Genomic DNA, 18,500 nt, shown 5'->3' on the forward strand with positions numbered 1-18,500 from the left:
GTGCTAAGAGAGATTTTTCTGGGGGTCTTTGACACTTTTTATGCTTTTCTCTTGAATTTCGTACTGATTCGTTTGCTATAAATATTCTGCGTGAAAAAATATGCATGGGAAAGGTTGTATAGCCATTTTCATTCTCCTTCTGGCCAATCCTTGTATCCTTCTGACCAATCCTTGTATCCTTGTAATTACACCATTATGAACTCACACTACAAAAATTTGTGAGATTTTTTAGGTGTTTTATAAGAGTATAAATGACACAATAACGTCGTTTTTGTTGCGGTGATGCTGACTAGCGTTTTTTTTCGATTTTTTCTGTCAACACAATTTCCTCGTTACCTCAATCCGACACATAGCTTCTAAATTGTATTCATCATTATTAGTAAGCGAAAACAAATTGATTCAACTCCCTTCTCTCCCCATCATCATTATTTTGTATTCATTCTCGCCCAATGTCAACATTTATTTTTCAAAATTGTTGTGTGGCCATAAGTGGAAAGTTTTCATTTCTGTTACTCGTAGCTTTGTCGTCGTGATCATTTAGCACAATTACAATATTGTCTAATGAAACCTCGATTATTCTCAACGATGAGATGATGTTGGGTATTAGTCAGAAAAAATAAATATTTTCAAGCTTATATGAATTTGCAAGGTTGTGGCGGTTTTGAGAGATCATTTTTGAAAATAAAAAAAAGCATTTAGTAATTATTATTTACTAAGAAATTATTTTTAATGTGTATGACGTTGAATTTCGGTTTCCCTTGCTTTAAAAAGAAAAAAATTAAGAATGGAGCTTATAAAAAATTATAAAACCGGGAAATAATTGACCTGATAACTGCTCGATGACAAAAATAATTTTCTGAAAATAGTGAACAAATTTTCCGACTTAATTTCCGTCAGAATTCCTTCAGAGCGATTAGTAAAATTATCGAATGGAATTTGGAATATTTTTCTAGAGATTTTACAGAGCAGATTATGTTTTAAAAATTTTCCCCAAAAGAGCCATGTTTCCCTGCATTAAATTTCAGAAAAAGGATTGAAGAGAGAAAATTGTGCTAATTCCTGCCAGTTTGTCTCTGAGAAATTTCTCATTGCAGCCAGAAGTAGTTTTGAAATTGAAATTTTGTGCAAAAACACACGAATTATTTTTAAAATTTGAAAATAAATTTTCGCATTTATGTTCCAAAGTAGTTTATTCCATTAGCTTCTCCATTCCATTTCGGTGGGGAGTTGTAGTTAGCATTATTTCATTGTTTGGAATGCTGGCCCAGTTTTTTTTCATGTTAATTGTTTATGCATATTAACACCATAAAAAAATTGTGTTAATATCCTTATGTACGTACGTACGTACGGCAAGTTGTTAATTTGCACATGTATTTTTTTTTTTTTGTAATTTTTATTGGCTGATGAAATTCGTATTGCAAACAACATCAGTTTTTATTCTCTCGTTTCTAGAGATAAAGCCACGCATAACACACGCCTTATATTTCTTGACACGAATAAATGGAATGGAATTATAAATAAATACAAAAGTCAGTAAAAAAGGCAATGAAGAAAGAATTAGGTTGGCGTGGCCAAACAGATATATACTTTCAGACTAGAATTTTTTTTCAGAAAGGTTTCTTATTTTTAAAAGATACAGGGTGAGATAAAAAAACTACAACAAAGTCAAACGCCATAATTTTTACATTATATTTTTTTTAATTTTATTGAATGAAAGCAAAAGATGTCGGATATAACATAAAATTTTAGAAAAAGTTTAGACTTGTTCGAATTGGTCACCTTTGGCACGAATTATGGCCTTCAAACAGCCAATGAAACCGTCCGAATGTTGCTTTGCGATATTTTGGCCCATTCCCGGCAAAGCGCTTGCTTGAGGTGATCGACAATTTGGTAGTTTTTACTGCCAGCCTTTCTTCCCAAAATACTCCAGACACAATAGTCCAACAGATTGGTATCCGGAGTCCTGTTGGAATGTCCAAGGTTTGTGGCCAAAATGTTTGCCTGCCCAAGGCTTTAATACAACCTCCAGAATATTTTCGCGATAATATTCGGCATTTATTCTGATACCACGGTCTATTAATACGAGCGTAGAGCGACCATCGGCTGTTATGGCGGCCGACACCATCACCATGGCCGGCGCTTGAGTTCTGGTGGCCAACCGAAAGTGCACATTTTCAGTTAACCTCTTTGGCAAGTAAACACGATCATTTTGTTTGTTTACAAATTGCTGCACAACGAATGTTTTCTCATCGGAGAAAATCAAATTCGGCAGTTCACAACTTTCGGCCAAGCGAAGCAACTCTTTAGCTCTTTTGAGTCTATTTTATTTCGGTTGCGGTGTAAGATCTTGCACTTTTTGGAATTTCAATGGCTTTGCCCGCACGAGCCATTTTTTGGCCACTGTGACGAGGGTTTCGATCAAGTCGCTTCTTTACTTTTCGAACCATTTCTGCTGATGTTGCTGTTTTCTTCGGTCCACTTCCTTGACCTCGGGCTACGGTAACGAGCTATGGTACGATACACAAAAGATTTATTCACATTTAAATGCTGGAGTGCTTTAACGATAGCCACTTGTGATTTTCCAGCCAAATATAAAACTTTGGTACGCTTGTAAACAATGTCATGAGCTGCCACTGGAACAATTTTAACAGCTGTCGGACGAGTGGCTTAGAAATGACAGCAGTGAGTGGTGAGCAATAACAGAAAATCGCTAGCTAGGATGAAATCAGTTGGTTGTGCCAAAATTGAGGTCAGATTTTGGTACAAAATTAACCAGAAATCGGTATATAGGAGCCACCAAAATTTCCGGATACCTATCCGTTGGACTCTTGTGTCTTTGGCACTAAAAAATACCAAAGTGTCGATCACCTCAAGCAAGCGCTTCGCTGGGAATGGGCCAAAATACCGCAGAGCAACATTCGGGCAGCGTGTGACGGTTTCGTTGGCCGTTTGAAGGCCATAATTCGTGCCAAAGGTGACAAATTCGAATACATCCAAGCATACTCTAAAATTTGATGCTATTCCCGACATTTTTTGAGTTTAAAAAAAATTTAAAAAATCCTAAAAATTAAATTCAAAAGAATTTAAAAATTATGGCGTTTGTTTTTGTTGCAGTTTTTTTTTTATCTCACTCTGTATCTTTCAAAAATAAAAAAAACCTCTCTTAAAAAATTTCTAGTCTGAAAGTATTATTGAAACAGTCCCAAATCTAAAAATTCCACTACATCAGATGATTTCGAAAAAAATAACAATAGATATGCCTTTCAAAAAATTCTTTTGAGGTCTCTTCTATGATTAATGGAAAAATTCTCCAAACAATAATCAATTCAATTATCACTTGTGTCTCTACGCCTGAAGTCAAAGATAATCACCTCTATATCTCTCTTCCCCCATATATCTCCATTTTTAGCTCCATTACTGTAATCGATTAGTTGTTATGTGAAAAAATACAAGGCAGATCATCATTATTATTGTCATGATCCCCCGCCCCTCTGGTTTTCCAAACAACACACATTTTGCATTGTTATCGGAGATTGTGCAACAAAGTGTTGGCTGTGGCCCCTTAACCTCAACTTTGTTTTTACTGCAACAGTAAGCAATCGAAACAACAACACCAAGCGCATTATTGTTTATTACTAAGTTATTGTTATTATATGGGGTATTGTGTGTACCTTAATTTAATACACCGTCAAAACAATGTTGGCAAGAGGAATAGAGAGAGAGAGAGAGAGAAAGGGGCGGCATTATTTTGAGTGAGGTACTACTCAAACTAGTTTAACAACTCTAACTGAATATTTTAGAGCTGGTAAAACAACACAACATCCAGTCACTGCTTCGGTCTACAACATGTTGGAGTTTGATGTCCCCCAAACTTCCTTCTTCTCTCCCCTTTTGGACATATTTCATTCCTAACACAGATAATCGCTGAAGGCAATCTCGTCTCAAGGCACCAGCCAGAAGAGCGACGGCTACAGAGTCCAGAGTTGTGCGCCGTCGCGCAGCACTAGTCGACCTCAATGAGAATATTGTAATGAGGCAAGAGATAAGCAACAATAACAACAAAAACCAATATATTTCTCATTGATTTTATTGTTGTTGTTGTTTTACTCATTTTAAATAAATGAGTGATAGTAGCATAAGAACTTGAATCAAATCTTGTCCAACAACATATGTTGTTGCGGTGTATGGGGAGGGAGGTATATTTTACCAACGCTTGTAAATTATGCTTCTTAAGCTGATTTATTACCAAACTCCAGCGGAGGGAATTGTGAGAGAGGGAGAGAGAGAGAGTGTGTGTGTGTTTTATACCGCAACACGAATCCAATAAAAATACTTGAATAAAAACTTGATCTGCCTTGGCCAGAATTTTGTCCCTCCATCGTCTCTCGTTTTTCTTCTCTTGTGTGTGGGGACCAATGCATTTGCCTCGCCGTTTTGACCATGTTATTATAAAAGGCTTTATTTATAATCGTATATAAATCTTCTCTCCTTCATAAATACCAAAACCACTCCACTTCACCTTATGGTGGTATCTCAATGCTGCTGGTGATGATGACGACGACGACCATACATTTGCCACACAGTTTTAGCCGTGAGTGTTGGGAATTTGGTTTTCGGTTTAGCCCAAATGGCGTGTGGAGTTGGGTTTACTAAGATTTAGCTCACCCTGAGGTAGTTTGTAAATGTTGGGAAATTTTGAATAAACTTTGAGCCTTCAAAAATTGTATGAAAAATATTCTTGAAAAGTGCATTAAAAATATTTTTAATAACAATTTGAGAAATCATTCGAATATTTATTTTCAAATCTACAATTTTTTTTATTAACCTATAAATTACAAAAAAAAAGATACAAAAATTTAAATTAATTATTAAGCATATGGTGGATGCCTCAGCGCAATGTCAGATCGGTCTTAAATTACATTCCCGGACAATTAACGGCGCTAATTAATTTTAAAAAAATATTTTAAATAATATTCTTTAATTCAAATATTCTTCTACTGGTCAATTATCAACTAATAATGTATTTCTAATTCAGATATACAGGTATTTTTTTCAAAAAATATTTGAATGAATTTTTCAAAAATATTTCTAGAAAACATTTGAAAAATAATAATGATAGAAAATATTCTTTAAAATCTTGGTAGGATCTTAAATTGTCAACCAATACCTTGCCATGTAATTTGGAAATTAAAAAAAAGTATGGTTTAAAAAATGTGTTTATTATTTTCATGTAGGCCGCCATGAATATTAAAAAATCCCAGACTTGATATAGGTCTACAAAAAATAATAATAAAAAGAATTCCATGTCTTCATAAGGTCTAAAATAGGTTTACAAAATATTTAAAAAAAAAATCAACTTCTTATAGGTTTACAAAAAGATTAAAAAAAATCCACGACTTCATATATGTCTACAAAATATTTTTAAAAAAGCCTCTAAAAGCCTCCAAAAAATATTTTTTTGGAAAAATCCACGACTTCATGTAGATTTTTGAAAATATTTAAAAAAAAACACAACTTCATATCGACACACAAAAATATTTTTAAAAAATCCTCGAATTCATATAAGCCTCCAAAAAATATATTTTAAGAATCCAAAATTATTTTTAAAAAAATCAAAAATAAATAAAATATTTTAGAAAAATATCTAAAAATATTTTTATAAAATCTACGATTTCATATAGACTTCCAAAAATATTGTTAGATAATCCACAACTGTATATAGGCCTTCTAATTTATTTGAAAAAATAACAAACATTCTATATAGGCCTCCAAAAAATATATTTAAAGAATAAAAAATATTTTTAAAGAATCCACAACTTCATTGAAAATAAAAAATAAAATATTAAAAAAAAAAACTAAAAAACAAAGTCAAACGCCATAATTTTTACATTTTTTTTTTTTAATTTTATTGAATGAAAGCCAAAAATTTTGAAATAGCATCACATTTTAGAATAAGTTTAGATTTGTTCGAATTGGACACCTTTGGCACGAGTTATGGCCTTCAGACGGCCAATGAAACTGTCACACGCTGCCCGAATGTTGTTCTCCGGTATTTTGGCCCATTCCCGGCGAATTGCTTGCTTGAGGTGATCGACACTTTGGTAATTTGTAGTGCCAACCTTGCTTTCCAAAATACTCCAGACACAATAGTGCGCTGGAAATGAAGCGAGGAACCTCACTTTGTAACCATTCTTGGGTTTCAATGGCTTTACCCCGAGCTCATTTTTCAATATTTGCCGAATGGAGGAATATTGCGATATGTTCAGGTAATGAGCCATTTTTCGGCTAATGCGACGCGGGTTTCGATCAAGTCGCTTCTTTACTTTTCGAACCATTTCTGCTGATGTTGCTGTTTTCTTCCGTCCACTTCCCTGACGTCGGGCTACGCTACCAGTATCACGGTAACGAGCGATGGTACAAGACACAAAAGATTTAATCACATTTAAATACTGGAGTGCTCTAACTATAGCCACCTGTGGGTTTCCAGCCAAATATAAAGAAATCACACTATCACGCTTGAATTACATCACGAATAACTTTTTTTCTGGAAAATTCTCACCAAAATGCTTTTGAACCCTTGTAAAAAATATAATGAGCTTTTATTGGAATAATTTTAACAGCTGTCGGACGAGTGGCTTAGAACTGACAGCAGTCTGAAGATGGTTGCAGTTTTTTCATCTTACCCTGTATAGACCTCCAAAAATATTTTTTAAAAAATCACTGATTTTTTATAAGCCTCAAAAATGTTTCAAAGTACACACTATTTCAGATAGGTTTCAAAAAATATTTTTAAAGTAGCCCTCGAATTTTAAAATAAAACACTATTTCAAATGAATTTAATAAATTTATTTATTAACGGAAATTTGTTCTATTTTTCCTTTTTAGGTAAGTGTCAAATAAATTGGATATGCTTTTAAAAGCGGTAAGTCAGTGCAAAATTGATTTCTTGTTGGAAAATCGGAGAGCTCACAAGACATTCCGTCCTGTACTATTATTGTAATGTGGTATAGAAAAATCGGCACTGATACTCCTAATTTCGCTTTCAGTAGTCAGACACTGGTCATTCCTTTCCTTTCGTTCTCCTTTATTCCAAAATATCTTTTCCAAATTTAAACAAACTGCACAGCCTTGTGTAGTATGTATGTGTGTGTGTGCTCGTTGTATCTCTTACGATCCGTATGCCTTTTAAAAGAGATTAAAGCCTATTAAAGTTATTTCCGGTCACGTAAAACTATACCATCCACCACCAACACAGAGCGTATGACCGAAACGAAAGAAGAATTCGCGCTCCACAACAAACATTAGTTGGCCATCTCATCTTGTGGCAGTTTCGGCCATATTACCACGATGTGATGTTGGCCATTTATTGCATTTCTTTTCTCGATTTTAGTTTGGCAATAAAATTTAAACTAAAAAAGAAGAAGACATGAGCGTGAAGATGCCAAAGAGATTATTGCGCACAGCCAGCCAACGAAAAATAAGTTTCTGACTTATTTTTCGTATCTCAACATAGTTCTAGGAAATTTTTTTGCGAATCGTTCATTTAAGAAAAATTCATACCGTCACGTACACAATGATGTGAAAGGGGAGGAGGAGGAGAATGAGAAGAAAGGTGTTGGCGATAATGGAACCACCAGCATCAACCTATCATATACATGCAACTATTTCGATATCTGATAACCAAACCCCGGGCCAATATTGTTGGCCTTTACCACCATCATACCTGCCAATATAGGTTTCTTACTTCTTTTTTTTTGTTATTACTGCTGCCTTGAAACAATAATAACAAATGCAATTATTATTGTAGTTGTTGTTGGTCACTTTGTTTGGTTGCAGCAAGTGACGCCATTACGTGTCTCATTTGTCCTAAAGGTTTTATAGGTTTTTCCTTTTTTATTATTTTTTTTTTTGTAACGAAGGATTACATTGTAAAACTTATGCAATCTATATTTATTTCCTTGTCAGGATGACATCCTTTTTGGTTGGTGTCTGGTAGGATAATAATTGTCCGGCTAAGGGAATGGTCGTGGTAAGGGTGTGGAGGAAGAAGTTTTGATAATATTTTGCTGCAGTTATGAAATAATATAAAACGTGTGCGATATGTAAAACCCTAGATTGAATGATTATGTCAGAAAATGAGATGACCCTATAAGCAAATCGTAAAACTTATCAAAGTGATCATAGAATTTTTTAATGGATCCACCAAGACTGCAATGCTTAAGATTCCAAAAAAAATCATGATTAAAGGTTAAGATATTAAAAAATTGTAATAAAAAATCATAAAGGTGAGAAAGAAAAATAACATGAGTTCTTTTTATACCCTCCACCTTGGAAGAGATTATTATATTGTCTTTGTCATTTCGTTTGTAACATCCCTAAATATTCGTCGTAGACCCCATAATTCATAATCAGCATAAAATTCTAAGTCGATTTAACGATGTCCGTCTGTCTGTTGAAATCACGATACAGCCCACATTATTTGACGTAGAGCGTAACAAATTTAGCAGAACAATTTGTATTGTATCTAGGATGGTTGGTATTGAAAATGAGATATATCGGTCCACGTTTTGGTACCCCATATAACGGTACCTCTTGATATTCGGTATTTTGATGATTTTTTGCTAAAATTGTTCACGGATTTGTCTGAAAATTGGTATTTGTAGGTCATTGTGTGTATAGGTCCACGCTTTTGGTATAGCCTCGATATAACGGTACCTCTCGAAATTCGGTATTTTGATGATTTATGCCACATTTTTTCACGTATTCATATAAAAAAGAATTAACAAAAAAACATTAAGTTCGGCCGAGCCAAACATTTAATATCCTCCAGCCATTTTACAGCTCATAAAGTCTTCATTTATTTCTTAAAAAACATGATTATATTTTAATAAAACTTAGAAAAAATCACTCATGAGCTCTTAATAATAAAATTCTAACAAATCCACAAACATAGCTGAAACCAACCCTTACGAAAATTCTCTTAAAAATACAAGTGAAAAAAAATCTTTAAAATTTAAAAAAAAATCTTTAAAAAAAAAAAATAAAAAAAATTACAATTAAAAACAATGATTATAGCCCAGTAGGCCCTTAAAAAATGCTTCAAAAATTCGACAATAATTTCTTAAAACGGCTTTCATAAATTTTCTTCAAAAATCCAAAAACACGAATCTTTAATAAAAACCACGAATATTACTCAAAAGGGCCTCCATGAAAATGCCGATTGTAGCCGTTATATTAGGGTCTATATATGGACCTGCATAGGTAACTTTTGCCATAAGCCGTCACAATATTCAAATGCAAAACTTAAAAAAAAATCGGTGAATAATGTAGCTAAAACTATCAAAATACCGAATATCGGGAGGTACCACTATATAGAGGCTATACGAATGCGTGGACCTGCATAGACAATTTTCTGTCTTAGGCTGTAGTATCCATTACGAACTTCAAATACCAAATTTGAAACAATTCCGGTGAATAATTTCGCTTAAATCACCAAAATATCGAATATGGGGGCTATATCAAAACGTGATCCTACATGGTCCATTTTCAATACGAAAAGTCCTGCAGACACAATACACATTTGAGTACAATTTTATCAACCTACTTCATTTCGTTCGGAAGCTAGAGTGATTTCCACAAACGAATGGACATCGCTAAATCGTCATAGAATTTTATGCTGATCAAGAATATCCAATATATACTTTGTGGGGTCTAAAATGTATATTTCGAGGTGTTACAAACGGAATGACAAACTTAATACACCCTTCATACTATGGTGGAGGGTATAATAAAAAATATTTATTGAAAATTCACTACTATCGTCGTAACTGGAACCACAGTCCACTATTATCGGAACGAAGTATTAACAATCGAAGCTACTCAGAGCAATTAACAAAAAAGGAAAATTTGAATCCTCTGAATAATTTTTAAAAGCTGTCAGAAAAAAATCGTTAAAATACATCTAGTTGGGATACTGCGTAGTAGAACGTAAACGAATTATGTAAATTTTTGAATATTTCTCACTATTTTTAGATGTAAATAACACATTTTTTTATCAATTTCCTATAAATTTTATACTAAAATAAGCATTTTCTATTTTATGGAAAACACAGAATAATTTTACGGTATTTAGTAACGATAATAACCATAATTACATATCAAATTACAATAATAATAACAATGAAATCAAATAATTCATAGAAAACAACATTTCTCCCCTCTCCCCCTCCCCTCCCAAAAATCAATCTCAAATAAACGTTTTTAAAATATCGAACATTGTGTGGCAAATGACATATTGTATAGTTTGATATATTTTATTGAACAAGAAAAAAAAAAGACTGCTTGAAAGTTGAATATGCATAGCAGCAGAAATGCAATTATCATCAAACAAAACAAAAAACTAGTTTTTATAAAAATGAAAAAAAAAATATTTCTTTGTGTGACTAAAAATAAAAAAATAGTAAAAAACCCAGACACCTCTCGCTTTGCAATAATCCCAGAGAATTTATATTAAATATATTTTAATATTTTTCACATATCTGCCTGCCATGCCATAAACATTAAAAACCTACGCGTATTGTCGTCTGCTTGCTTTTTTTATAAAAATATATAAACCTAGGAAAAAAATAAATATTATTTTTATAAATTATCATAAAAAAACCTCCATTGCCTTTAAAACAAATTGCTTGAATTGATATACGTAGTATTAAACTGAGTAAATCGATTTGAATCTTAAATCGAATGAAAAAAAAGAATGAACGTCGTTTGTTTCAAGGCTGTTAAGCCAAGCCAGTTGTCGGTTGCGTTCACCACAATTCAGACCCAATGGCTTGGCTGGCTGGCTTTGACTAAAGATGATTGTCTTGAACTGGTTGTCTTTTCTCTCTTTTTTTTTTTGGTTTTTCTTTATTTATTGTAGCTTGAAAATGTTAAATATAAAAACCAGTTTATTTTAACTCTCAAAAATATTAACGATATTTTTTTGTTCGAGTTTTAGGAATGTTGAAAGGCATTTCTTTGTTGTTTGTTTGCACGGCGATATGAGTTGCCAAGGTAATATTGTAGGCAGTTTTTGAAATCAATGGGAGAATTAAAAGGCCGAGACGAATAGGCTTCTGAAAACCTTTAATTTCAACGAAAAAAAAAAAAAAATTAAAATTCGTGATTCTGAAAATATTTTAAATATCAATGGATCATAAGTACCCGTAAAAATAGATTTTGACCCAATTTTTTAAATCTAAACTTTAGAAAATATCCACGATTCCACGAAAATTTTTTAATCCAGGGGTTTTGGAAAAAAGTGATAGAATTTTTGAAATATTTTAACGTATTTTGGATTCATGAATGTAACAAATTGTGTGAAAATGTATGTTTCAGATTATTTTCTAATCCACGTTAAAAGTTGAGAAAGTCATTCAGAAATTTCTCTAAATGGAGTGAAAACATCAATTTGAAAATTTCAAAAAAATTCATAATTTTTAAATTGTTAAAAATTCACGTGTAAAACAATGACAGTAGAATAAATTCCTCCAGCTCAGAAATATAATTAAAAATCTACCTATATCCTCAACAATTTTTGAAAAATCATTTAAAAAGTGATAAAATTTCCAATAAATAAAAAAACCAAAAGCAAAAATCTGCAGCAAAAATTTTAAAAGAAATTCTGGATTTAAAGCTGAGAGGCCCTCAGAAAAATTCCTTAAAATTCCACAGGAAAACATTTAAAAATATTTAAATAAATGAGCTGACAATCCTTCAAAAAATCTTTCGGTAAATATTCTCAAAAAAAATATTCTTCAAGAAAAAAAATCTCAAAAATCAATCTAATGCGCTGGCAGCTCTTTTGATTCTTCTTCTTGAAATTCTTTATTAAAGAATCATCTAACGACAAAGAACCGAATATCGGATGTACCTTTATATAGGGGATATACGAAAACGTAAACCTACATACGATTTTCTTTTGTCATAGGCTGTAGTACACCTTACGAACTTCAAATACCAAATTTGAAACAATTCCGGTAAATAATGGCGCTAAAATCATCAAAAAACTCGAATATCGGATGTACCGTTATATAGGGAATATGCGAAAATGTTAACCTACATACGATTTTCTTTTGTCATAGGCTGTAGTACCCATTACAAACTTTAAAGACGAAATTTGTTACATAATTCATGAAAATACCGAGTATCGGGAGGTACCGACATATGGGGGCTATCCGAAGAAGTGGACATGCATACAAACATTTTTTTATCATAGGCTGTAGCACCCATTACGAACTTCAAATGCGAAATTTGAAATAATTCCGATAAATAATGCAGAATATCGGGAGGTACGATTATATGGGGGTATACGAAGACGTGGACCTGCATAGACAATTTTCTGCCTTAAGCTGTAGTATTCATTTCGAACTTCAAATACCAAATTTGAAACAATGCCGGAGAATAATGTCGCTGAAATTATCAAAATACCGAATATCGGATGGTACTGTTATATGGGGGCTATACGAAAACGTGGACCGACATGGCCCATTTACGAACTTAACCTGCCTACTGGTAAACTTTGCATGTATGCAAATTTTTAGCCTTCTATCTCAATTTGTTCGAAAGATAGCGTAATAACAACAGACGGACAGACAGACGGACATCGCTAGATCGTCTTAGAATTTTACTCTGATCCAGAATATACGTACTTTGTAGGGTCTATTATGAATATTTCGAGGAGTTACAAACGGAATGACAAAGCTAATATACCCTGTGGAGGGTATAATAACCCGGTGGAGGGTATAATAACTCAAAAAATAAATTATCGAAAAAAAAAAACTAAAAAGTTCAAACCCCGTTTATATAAATTCTTAAAAAAATCCATGGTTAATAATCTTTCGAAAAAAAATTAAAAACTAAAAATATAAGAAAGTGATCCCTTCAGTCCTTTAGAACCACTTTCGAATCCATGTTATAACATTGTAAAATTATCTTGCAACTCGGCTCCCAAACCGAAATTATACCTGTAATTGTTCTTAACAAAGGCGCACTTTTTTTCAATTCTTTCCTTACTTTTTTCTAACTCAATAAAATGAGTCATCGGTCTTTGAAAAACTTAATTTAAAATCCATCATTGAATCTTTAAAATCCTTAATACTTTCTGGCGATTTTTTCTTAATCTCTTAAAAACCATCTGGCAACTCTTCTCAATACAAAATAATACTGTCATTATCATTTGTTATTATTCCTAACAACAGTGCAGTTTTTTTTGTCGTTTCGTTCATTTTTTCTCTCCATCTCGTTAAAGTGGTCGTCGTCGGGTATCTATCTATCTGTGTTGTTGCTGTTGCTATTAGTCTCGTATTATTTTTGATTATTATTGTTATTACTTGCGACTGTGTGTGTGTTGTTGCTATTATTATTGCTGTTGTTAAATTAACATATATTTTTTAATTCATAATGACGTAGACCGAGACTGCCGTTCCTTTATTTAAATGTCGTGAAAGGCCTCCCCACCCCTCTCGTTCCCAACCATCATTTATTATATGGATTCCGCCTTAGATAAAATGAGAGAAAATTTAATAAATAACAGATGACAACTAACTAAACCAGAAGGAGGTGAACTCGGCGGAGGAGGTGATGGTGGTGTTGACAAATTGTGTGGTTTGTTTTTCCACAAAGAGCTCTCTGGGAGGGGTATAGGTGTGGTGGGTATTAAAAAAGGTATTCATTTTATGAGACTTTAATGAGTGACAGTGAGAAATCAAATCAAATCACAAAAATACCTTTGAGAATATAATGCCAGCCAGCTGCCCCCAAATTGTGGGTATGTTGGCTCCATTTAACAAGTCAGTCTAAGAAAGAGAGGGAAATAATTCCTGCCTGTGATATTACTTAATTTCTTAGCTTTAACGGTGATGAGAGGTACAATTTTTATGCAACGCATTTTAGTATAAATAATAATTTAGTTTATACTTACGGAAGCTGTTAGGGAAAATTTTCGAAAAATTTCGAACGATCTGTGCGCGAGTGGTCAATTTTTATGCCCTCCACCATAGTATGGAGGAGGGTATATTAAGTTTGTCATTCCGTTTGTAACACCTCGAATTATACATTTTAGATCCCACAAAGTATATGTATTCTTGATCAGCATACAATTCGATGTCGATTTACCGATGTCCACTCGTCTATCAGTCTGTGGCAATCAATGAAATGAAGTAGGTTGATAAAATTTTGCTCAAATGTATATTATGTCTGCAGGATTTTTGGTATTGAAAATGGGCCATGTCGGTATATCCCCCTCGTTTTGGTATATCCCCCATATAATGGTATCTCCCTATTTTCGGTATTTTGATGATTTTAACTACATTATTCACCGGAATTGTTTCAAATTTTGTATTTGAAGTTCGTAATGGATACTACAGCCTCTGACAGAAAATTGTCAGCACAGAACCACGTTTTCGTATAGCCCTCATAAAACGGTAACTTCCGATATTCGGTATTTTGAAGTTTTAAGCGATATTATTCACCGAAATTGCTTGAGATGTCTTATTTGAAGCCTAAGACGGAAAATTGCCTGTGCAGGTCCACGTCTTCGTATAGCCCCCATATAACGGTATCTCCTGATATTCGATATTTTGATTATTTAGCTACATTATTCACCGATTTTTTCGCATTTGGTATTCTATGTTCGTAATAGATACTACAGCCTAAGACAGAAAATGGTTTGTGCAGGTCCACATCTTTGTATAGCCCCCATAGAACGGTATTTCCCGATATTCGGTATTTAAATGATTTGAGCTACATTACTCGCCGATGTTTTCAAGTTTCGCATTTGAATATTGTAATGACTTATGTCAACAGTTGCCTATGCAGGTTCACGTCGTTGTATAGACCCTAAAATAACAGTATTTTTAAAGGATTTTATTGTTTTTGGAAATTGCCAAGTTCTTTCCAAATGGCCCAAAATTGCAGCTTTTTTTCGGCCAGACCGAAATTACAGATTTTCAATTGTTTTTTTTAATATTACCTTACCTTCTTAATAGCTAGTTTTCTGTCAGGGCCCTTTGGGTACTTTCCATCTTCGCAATTATAAAAAGGCCAGAACTGTGTGCCCCCATATATATCTCCCCATCATTTCATTTAAAATTTCCAAGTATTCTTCCCGATTCATAATGGGTCGGGTTAAACTTTTATGTTCTTCGCATTTAGCTTCAAAATTGCTTCAATCTCAGATTTTTCAGGGGGATTGTGAGATAAATGTCCATATTTCGACTAGTGCTGCAAACAAACAATTTCCCATTTCTGTTGAACTCAACCATTTACTCTTTGTTTTATTGTTTTTCTCTTCTAATATTCTTCACAGACCTGCGTAGTTTTGTTTTCCATCTCTTTCTAACTCTCCAAACCACGACGACATTTTCTAAATTGTCGAGAATTGGATTTTTTTGTTTAACGAAGACGAAGGCTGCTTGTTTGCGCTTCTTTATTTTATTCACCACTCATTTGGAGGGGAAACGTACGTTCATTTAAATCGATATCATTACGATATTCTTTATTAATTTTCCCCACACACACACTTGATTGATGGGTTGCTCTCTTTGTGTCTGTGTTGTTGGCGTTGGCGTTGGTTGTAAGTTTTACAAAATGGAAAACATCAAAAGGCCAAATTACACGCGCATACATACACACACGCTCTCATTTACATATGTTACACAATATCGTAAATAATATGAAAATTAATAATAACAAGCAAGGTGGGTAGTAGCTTCTTTGTCAGGGCATACAGTGTTGGACATAACTAAAGGCGGCTTCAAGAGTTTTAATGAAATATTCCTTAAAAATACAGGATTATATCTACTGTATCACTTAAGTATTCCTCTAAAGTTTGGGATTATAGATCTGTTTACGATTCGTTCAATCAATACTTTCAAAACCACGATTATAAATCTGGGAGAATAGCTCTTTAAAAAATATCCCCTAAAGTCCATAGGGCGAAGCTTCAAAAGTATTTTCTGAAATCCATGATTTATCTTTAAAAATTCTCGGTTTTCAGTCTGATAAACTTGCAAAATTATTCCATAGCAAAATCGACTACAGTTTTCGTAAAGCTTCAAATTATATTCATTAATAAATGCAAGAAAATAGCAATGACAACATCAGTCTTAAAAATAGGAGATCATTGCTCCGATGAGCAATTCTTTACAAAATAACTCTGGCAAGCCTTTAAAATATCTTTCTTAAAAGATCCATGAATTTGGCTCTGAACCAAGCCCTTAAAACCCACAAAATTATCTCTCTATCTCTTCGAAAAAAATCCATTAGAGTTCCAAACTTAAAAAAAAAAAAATATAAAAATCCACGAGAATAGTTACGGAAATATTCCTTAAAAACTATAAAAAGGCTTCAAAAATATGTCCCTAAAATCCAAAATTATATAGTTTCGAAATCCTTAAATATATACAGTGTGAGATAAAAAAACTGCAACAAAGTCAAGCGCCATAATTTTTATATATTTTTTTGTTAAATTTTATTGAATGAAAGCAAAAAATATAGAAAATAGCATCAAATTTTATAATAAGTTTCGATTTGTTCGAATTGGTCACCTTTGGCACCAATTATGGCCTTCAATCAATCAAAAATCAACCTTAAAGATTCTCGATTTTCAATCTGGTAGAACTTCAAAAAAATGTATATCTTAAATTCTATTAATTAAGTTCTAGCGAGGATTTAAAATACAAAGTTTACAAAACCACGAAAATAACTCGCGATAGGCTTTAAAATCCTGGAATATAGCCCCAAGAAAGAAAATATTTTCCAAAACACACGAATAAAGCTCTGGCAACGTTTCAAAAAATATATCTTTGAAGCAACATTTATATCTCTAGTAAGGCCTCAAAATATTTTCCCTAAGACACACGATTATGACCCTTAAAAACTTAAATTTTGGAAATACTTCAAATAAATTCCTCTAAAATACACGCCTGCCAATCTGATGAGGCCAAGTACACGTTGAAAATGCATGTTTTTATTTTAGGATAATCCCAAATTGTTTCACGATTATCACTTTAGCGACTCCCCAGAAAGTACTTCTTTAAAAATCCATTGTGGGAGCTTTGGGAAGCTCCAAAAATATACCTCTAAAAATCTATTCAAATATCGATTCGAAAATATCTAAATATCTATTCTATCAGCACCTTGTAAAAAATAATAATTTTCCATTTCCTTCTTATATACATTGTTCTCATAACTAATAATTTGTTTTCTCTTTCAATTTTCCTTTTCATTCAGGTTTGATTGATTGATCATCAGCAACAAAAGCACCAACAAGTCAGCCAACCGACAAACATCTGTCGCATACGTCGCAGCAGCAACAGCATTACCATTTTTGTGTTTTTGTCCAACTTGAGGAGTGACATTCATTCCTTGGAGCATCGAAGCGAGCATTACTTTATGGAAATTAGCTGATACAACAGTTAGGAGGAAATTGAGAAAGGCATAGAGATTTTGAAATTGAAAGCAACAACAAAAAGAACAGCAGCAGAAAACAAAGCAAAAGAACAGAACCCAGCGGTACTCAAGAATATAAATTTGCATTATTATTTGTTTTGGATTGATTAAACCAAAAAAGGGAACACAAAACATATACAAAACGACGTTTAGTTCATACATATTTTTTATAAATTGAATTGAGCTAGAAAAACGACAAAATTCCTCAAAGTAAATACAATCCAAAATTAAATTAAAACAAAACAAAACACTGAAAAAGACAAACAGCTGGGACCCATTCTTGCTCTTCTACACTTTTTTGCAATATCCAACAATTGTATCACGCCAAGTTTTTTGATCTCTTACGCCAACCAAGCAACCACTACTACCCTCCTCACGTGAAGAAAATATATATATAGAATTTTTATTATAAAAGAAAAACAAGAAGAAGAAGAAGAAGCAAAAAGTTCACATCACTAACTCAACAACAACAACAAAATTAGAAACAACAAATTACCTTTTTAACCGCAATAAGAATTTCGCTGGGCGAAGAATTACTGCAATTTAACTAAATTAACAAAACAAAAAAAAATATATCAGCAGCGTAAATAACAACAGCAACTGCAACCACCACAACACACCAAAACCAAAACAAAGCAATGGAACGTGAATCAAATCCGATGCAACCTATGTGCCGCTCCGGTTGCGGCTTCTATGGCAATCCAGCCACAGATGGTTTGTGCTCAGTTTGTTACAAGGTAATGTAATTTTCAATTTCAATTATGCTGGTGATATTGTTTTATTTTTTTTTACTAATATTTCTCTTCTTTTTTGTAGGACTCCTTAAGAAAAAAGCAACAACCACCTGTTGGCAGCACTCCCGTATCAGTTCCAAGCCCACAACCAAGTCCCACATTTAGTCCAGCCATTACAATACCTTCAGCCGCACAGCCAACAGTACAGAGTTTACAACAGCAACACAATGAAATTAAAGATGTAAGTAGTGTCGAAGGGTCTCAATATGAATTCAC

At 33.2% G+C, this 18,500-nt stretch overlaps 1 protein-coding gene across 1 annotated transcript in view; it reads left to right on the forward strand.

The window, feature by feature from the left end:
* Positions 1-18,500, forward strand: part of LOC101889916 (AN1-type zinc finger protein 5) — a 74,543-nt gene that overhangs the window by 45,639 nt on the left and 10,404 nt on the right. The window contains exons 3-4 of the mRNA XM_005180085.4: positions 17,272-18,227; positions 18,307-18,465. Coding sequence (XP_005180142.1) covers positions 18,129-18,227; positions 18,307-18,465 — 258 coding nt within the window. The 5' untranslated portion in view covers positions 17,272-18,128. The remainder of the gene's footprint in view (positions 1-17,271; positions 18,228-18,306; positions 18,466-18,500) is intronic.

This window comes from Musca domestica, unplaced genomic scaffold, assembly GCF_030504385.1.
Source record: "Musca domestica strain aabys unplaced genomic scaffold, Musca_domestica.polishedcontigs.V.1.1 222, whole genome shotgun sequence".
NCBI lineage: Eukaryota > Metazoa > Arthropoda > Insecta > Diptera > Muscidae > Musca > Musca domestica.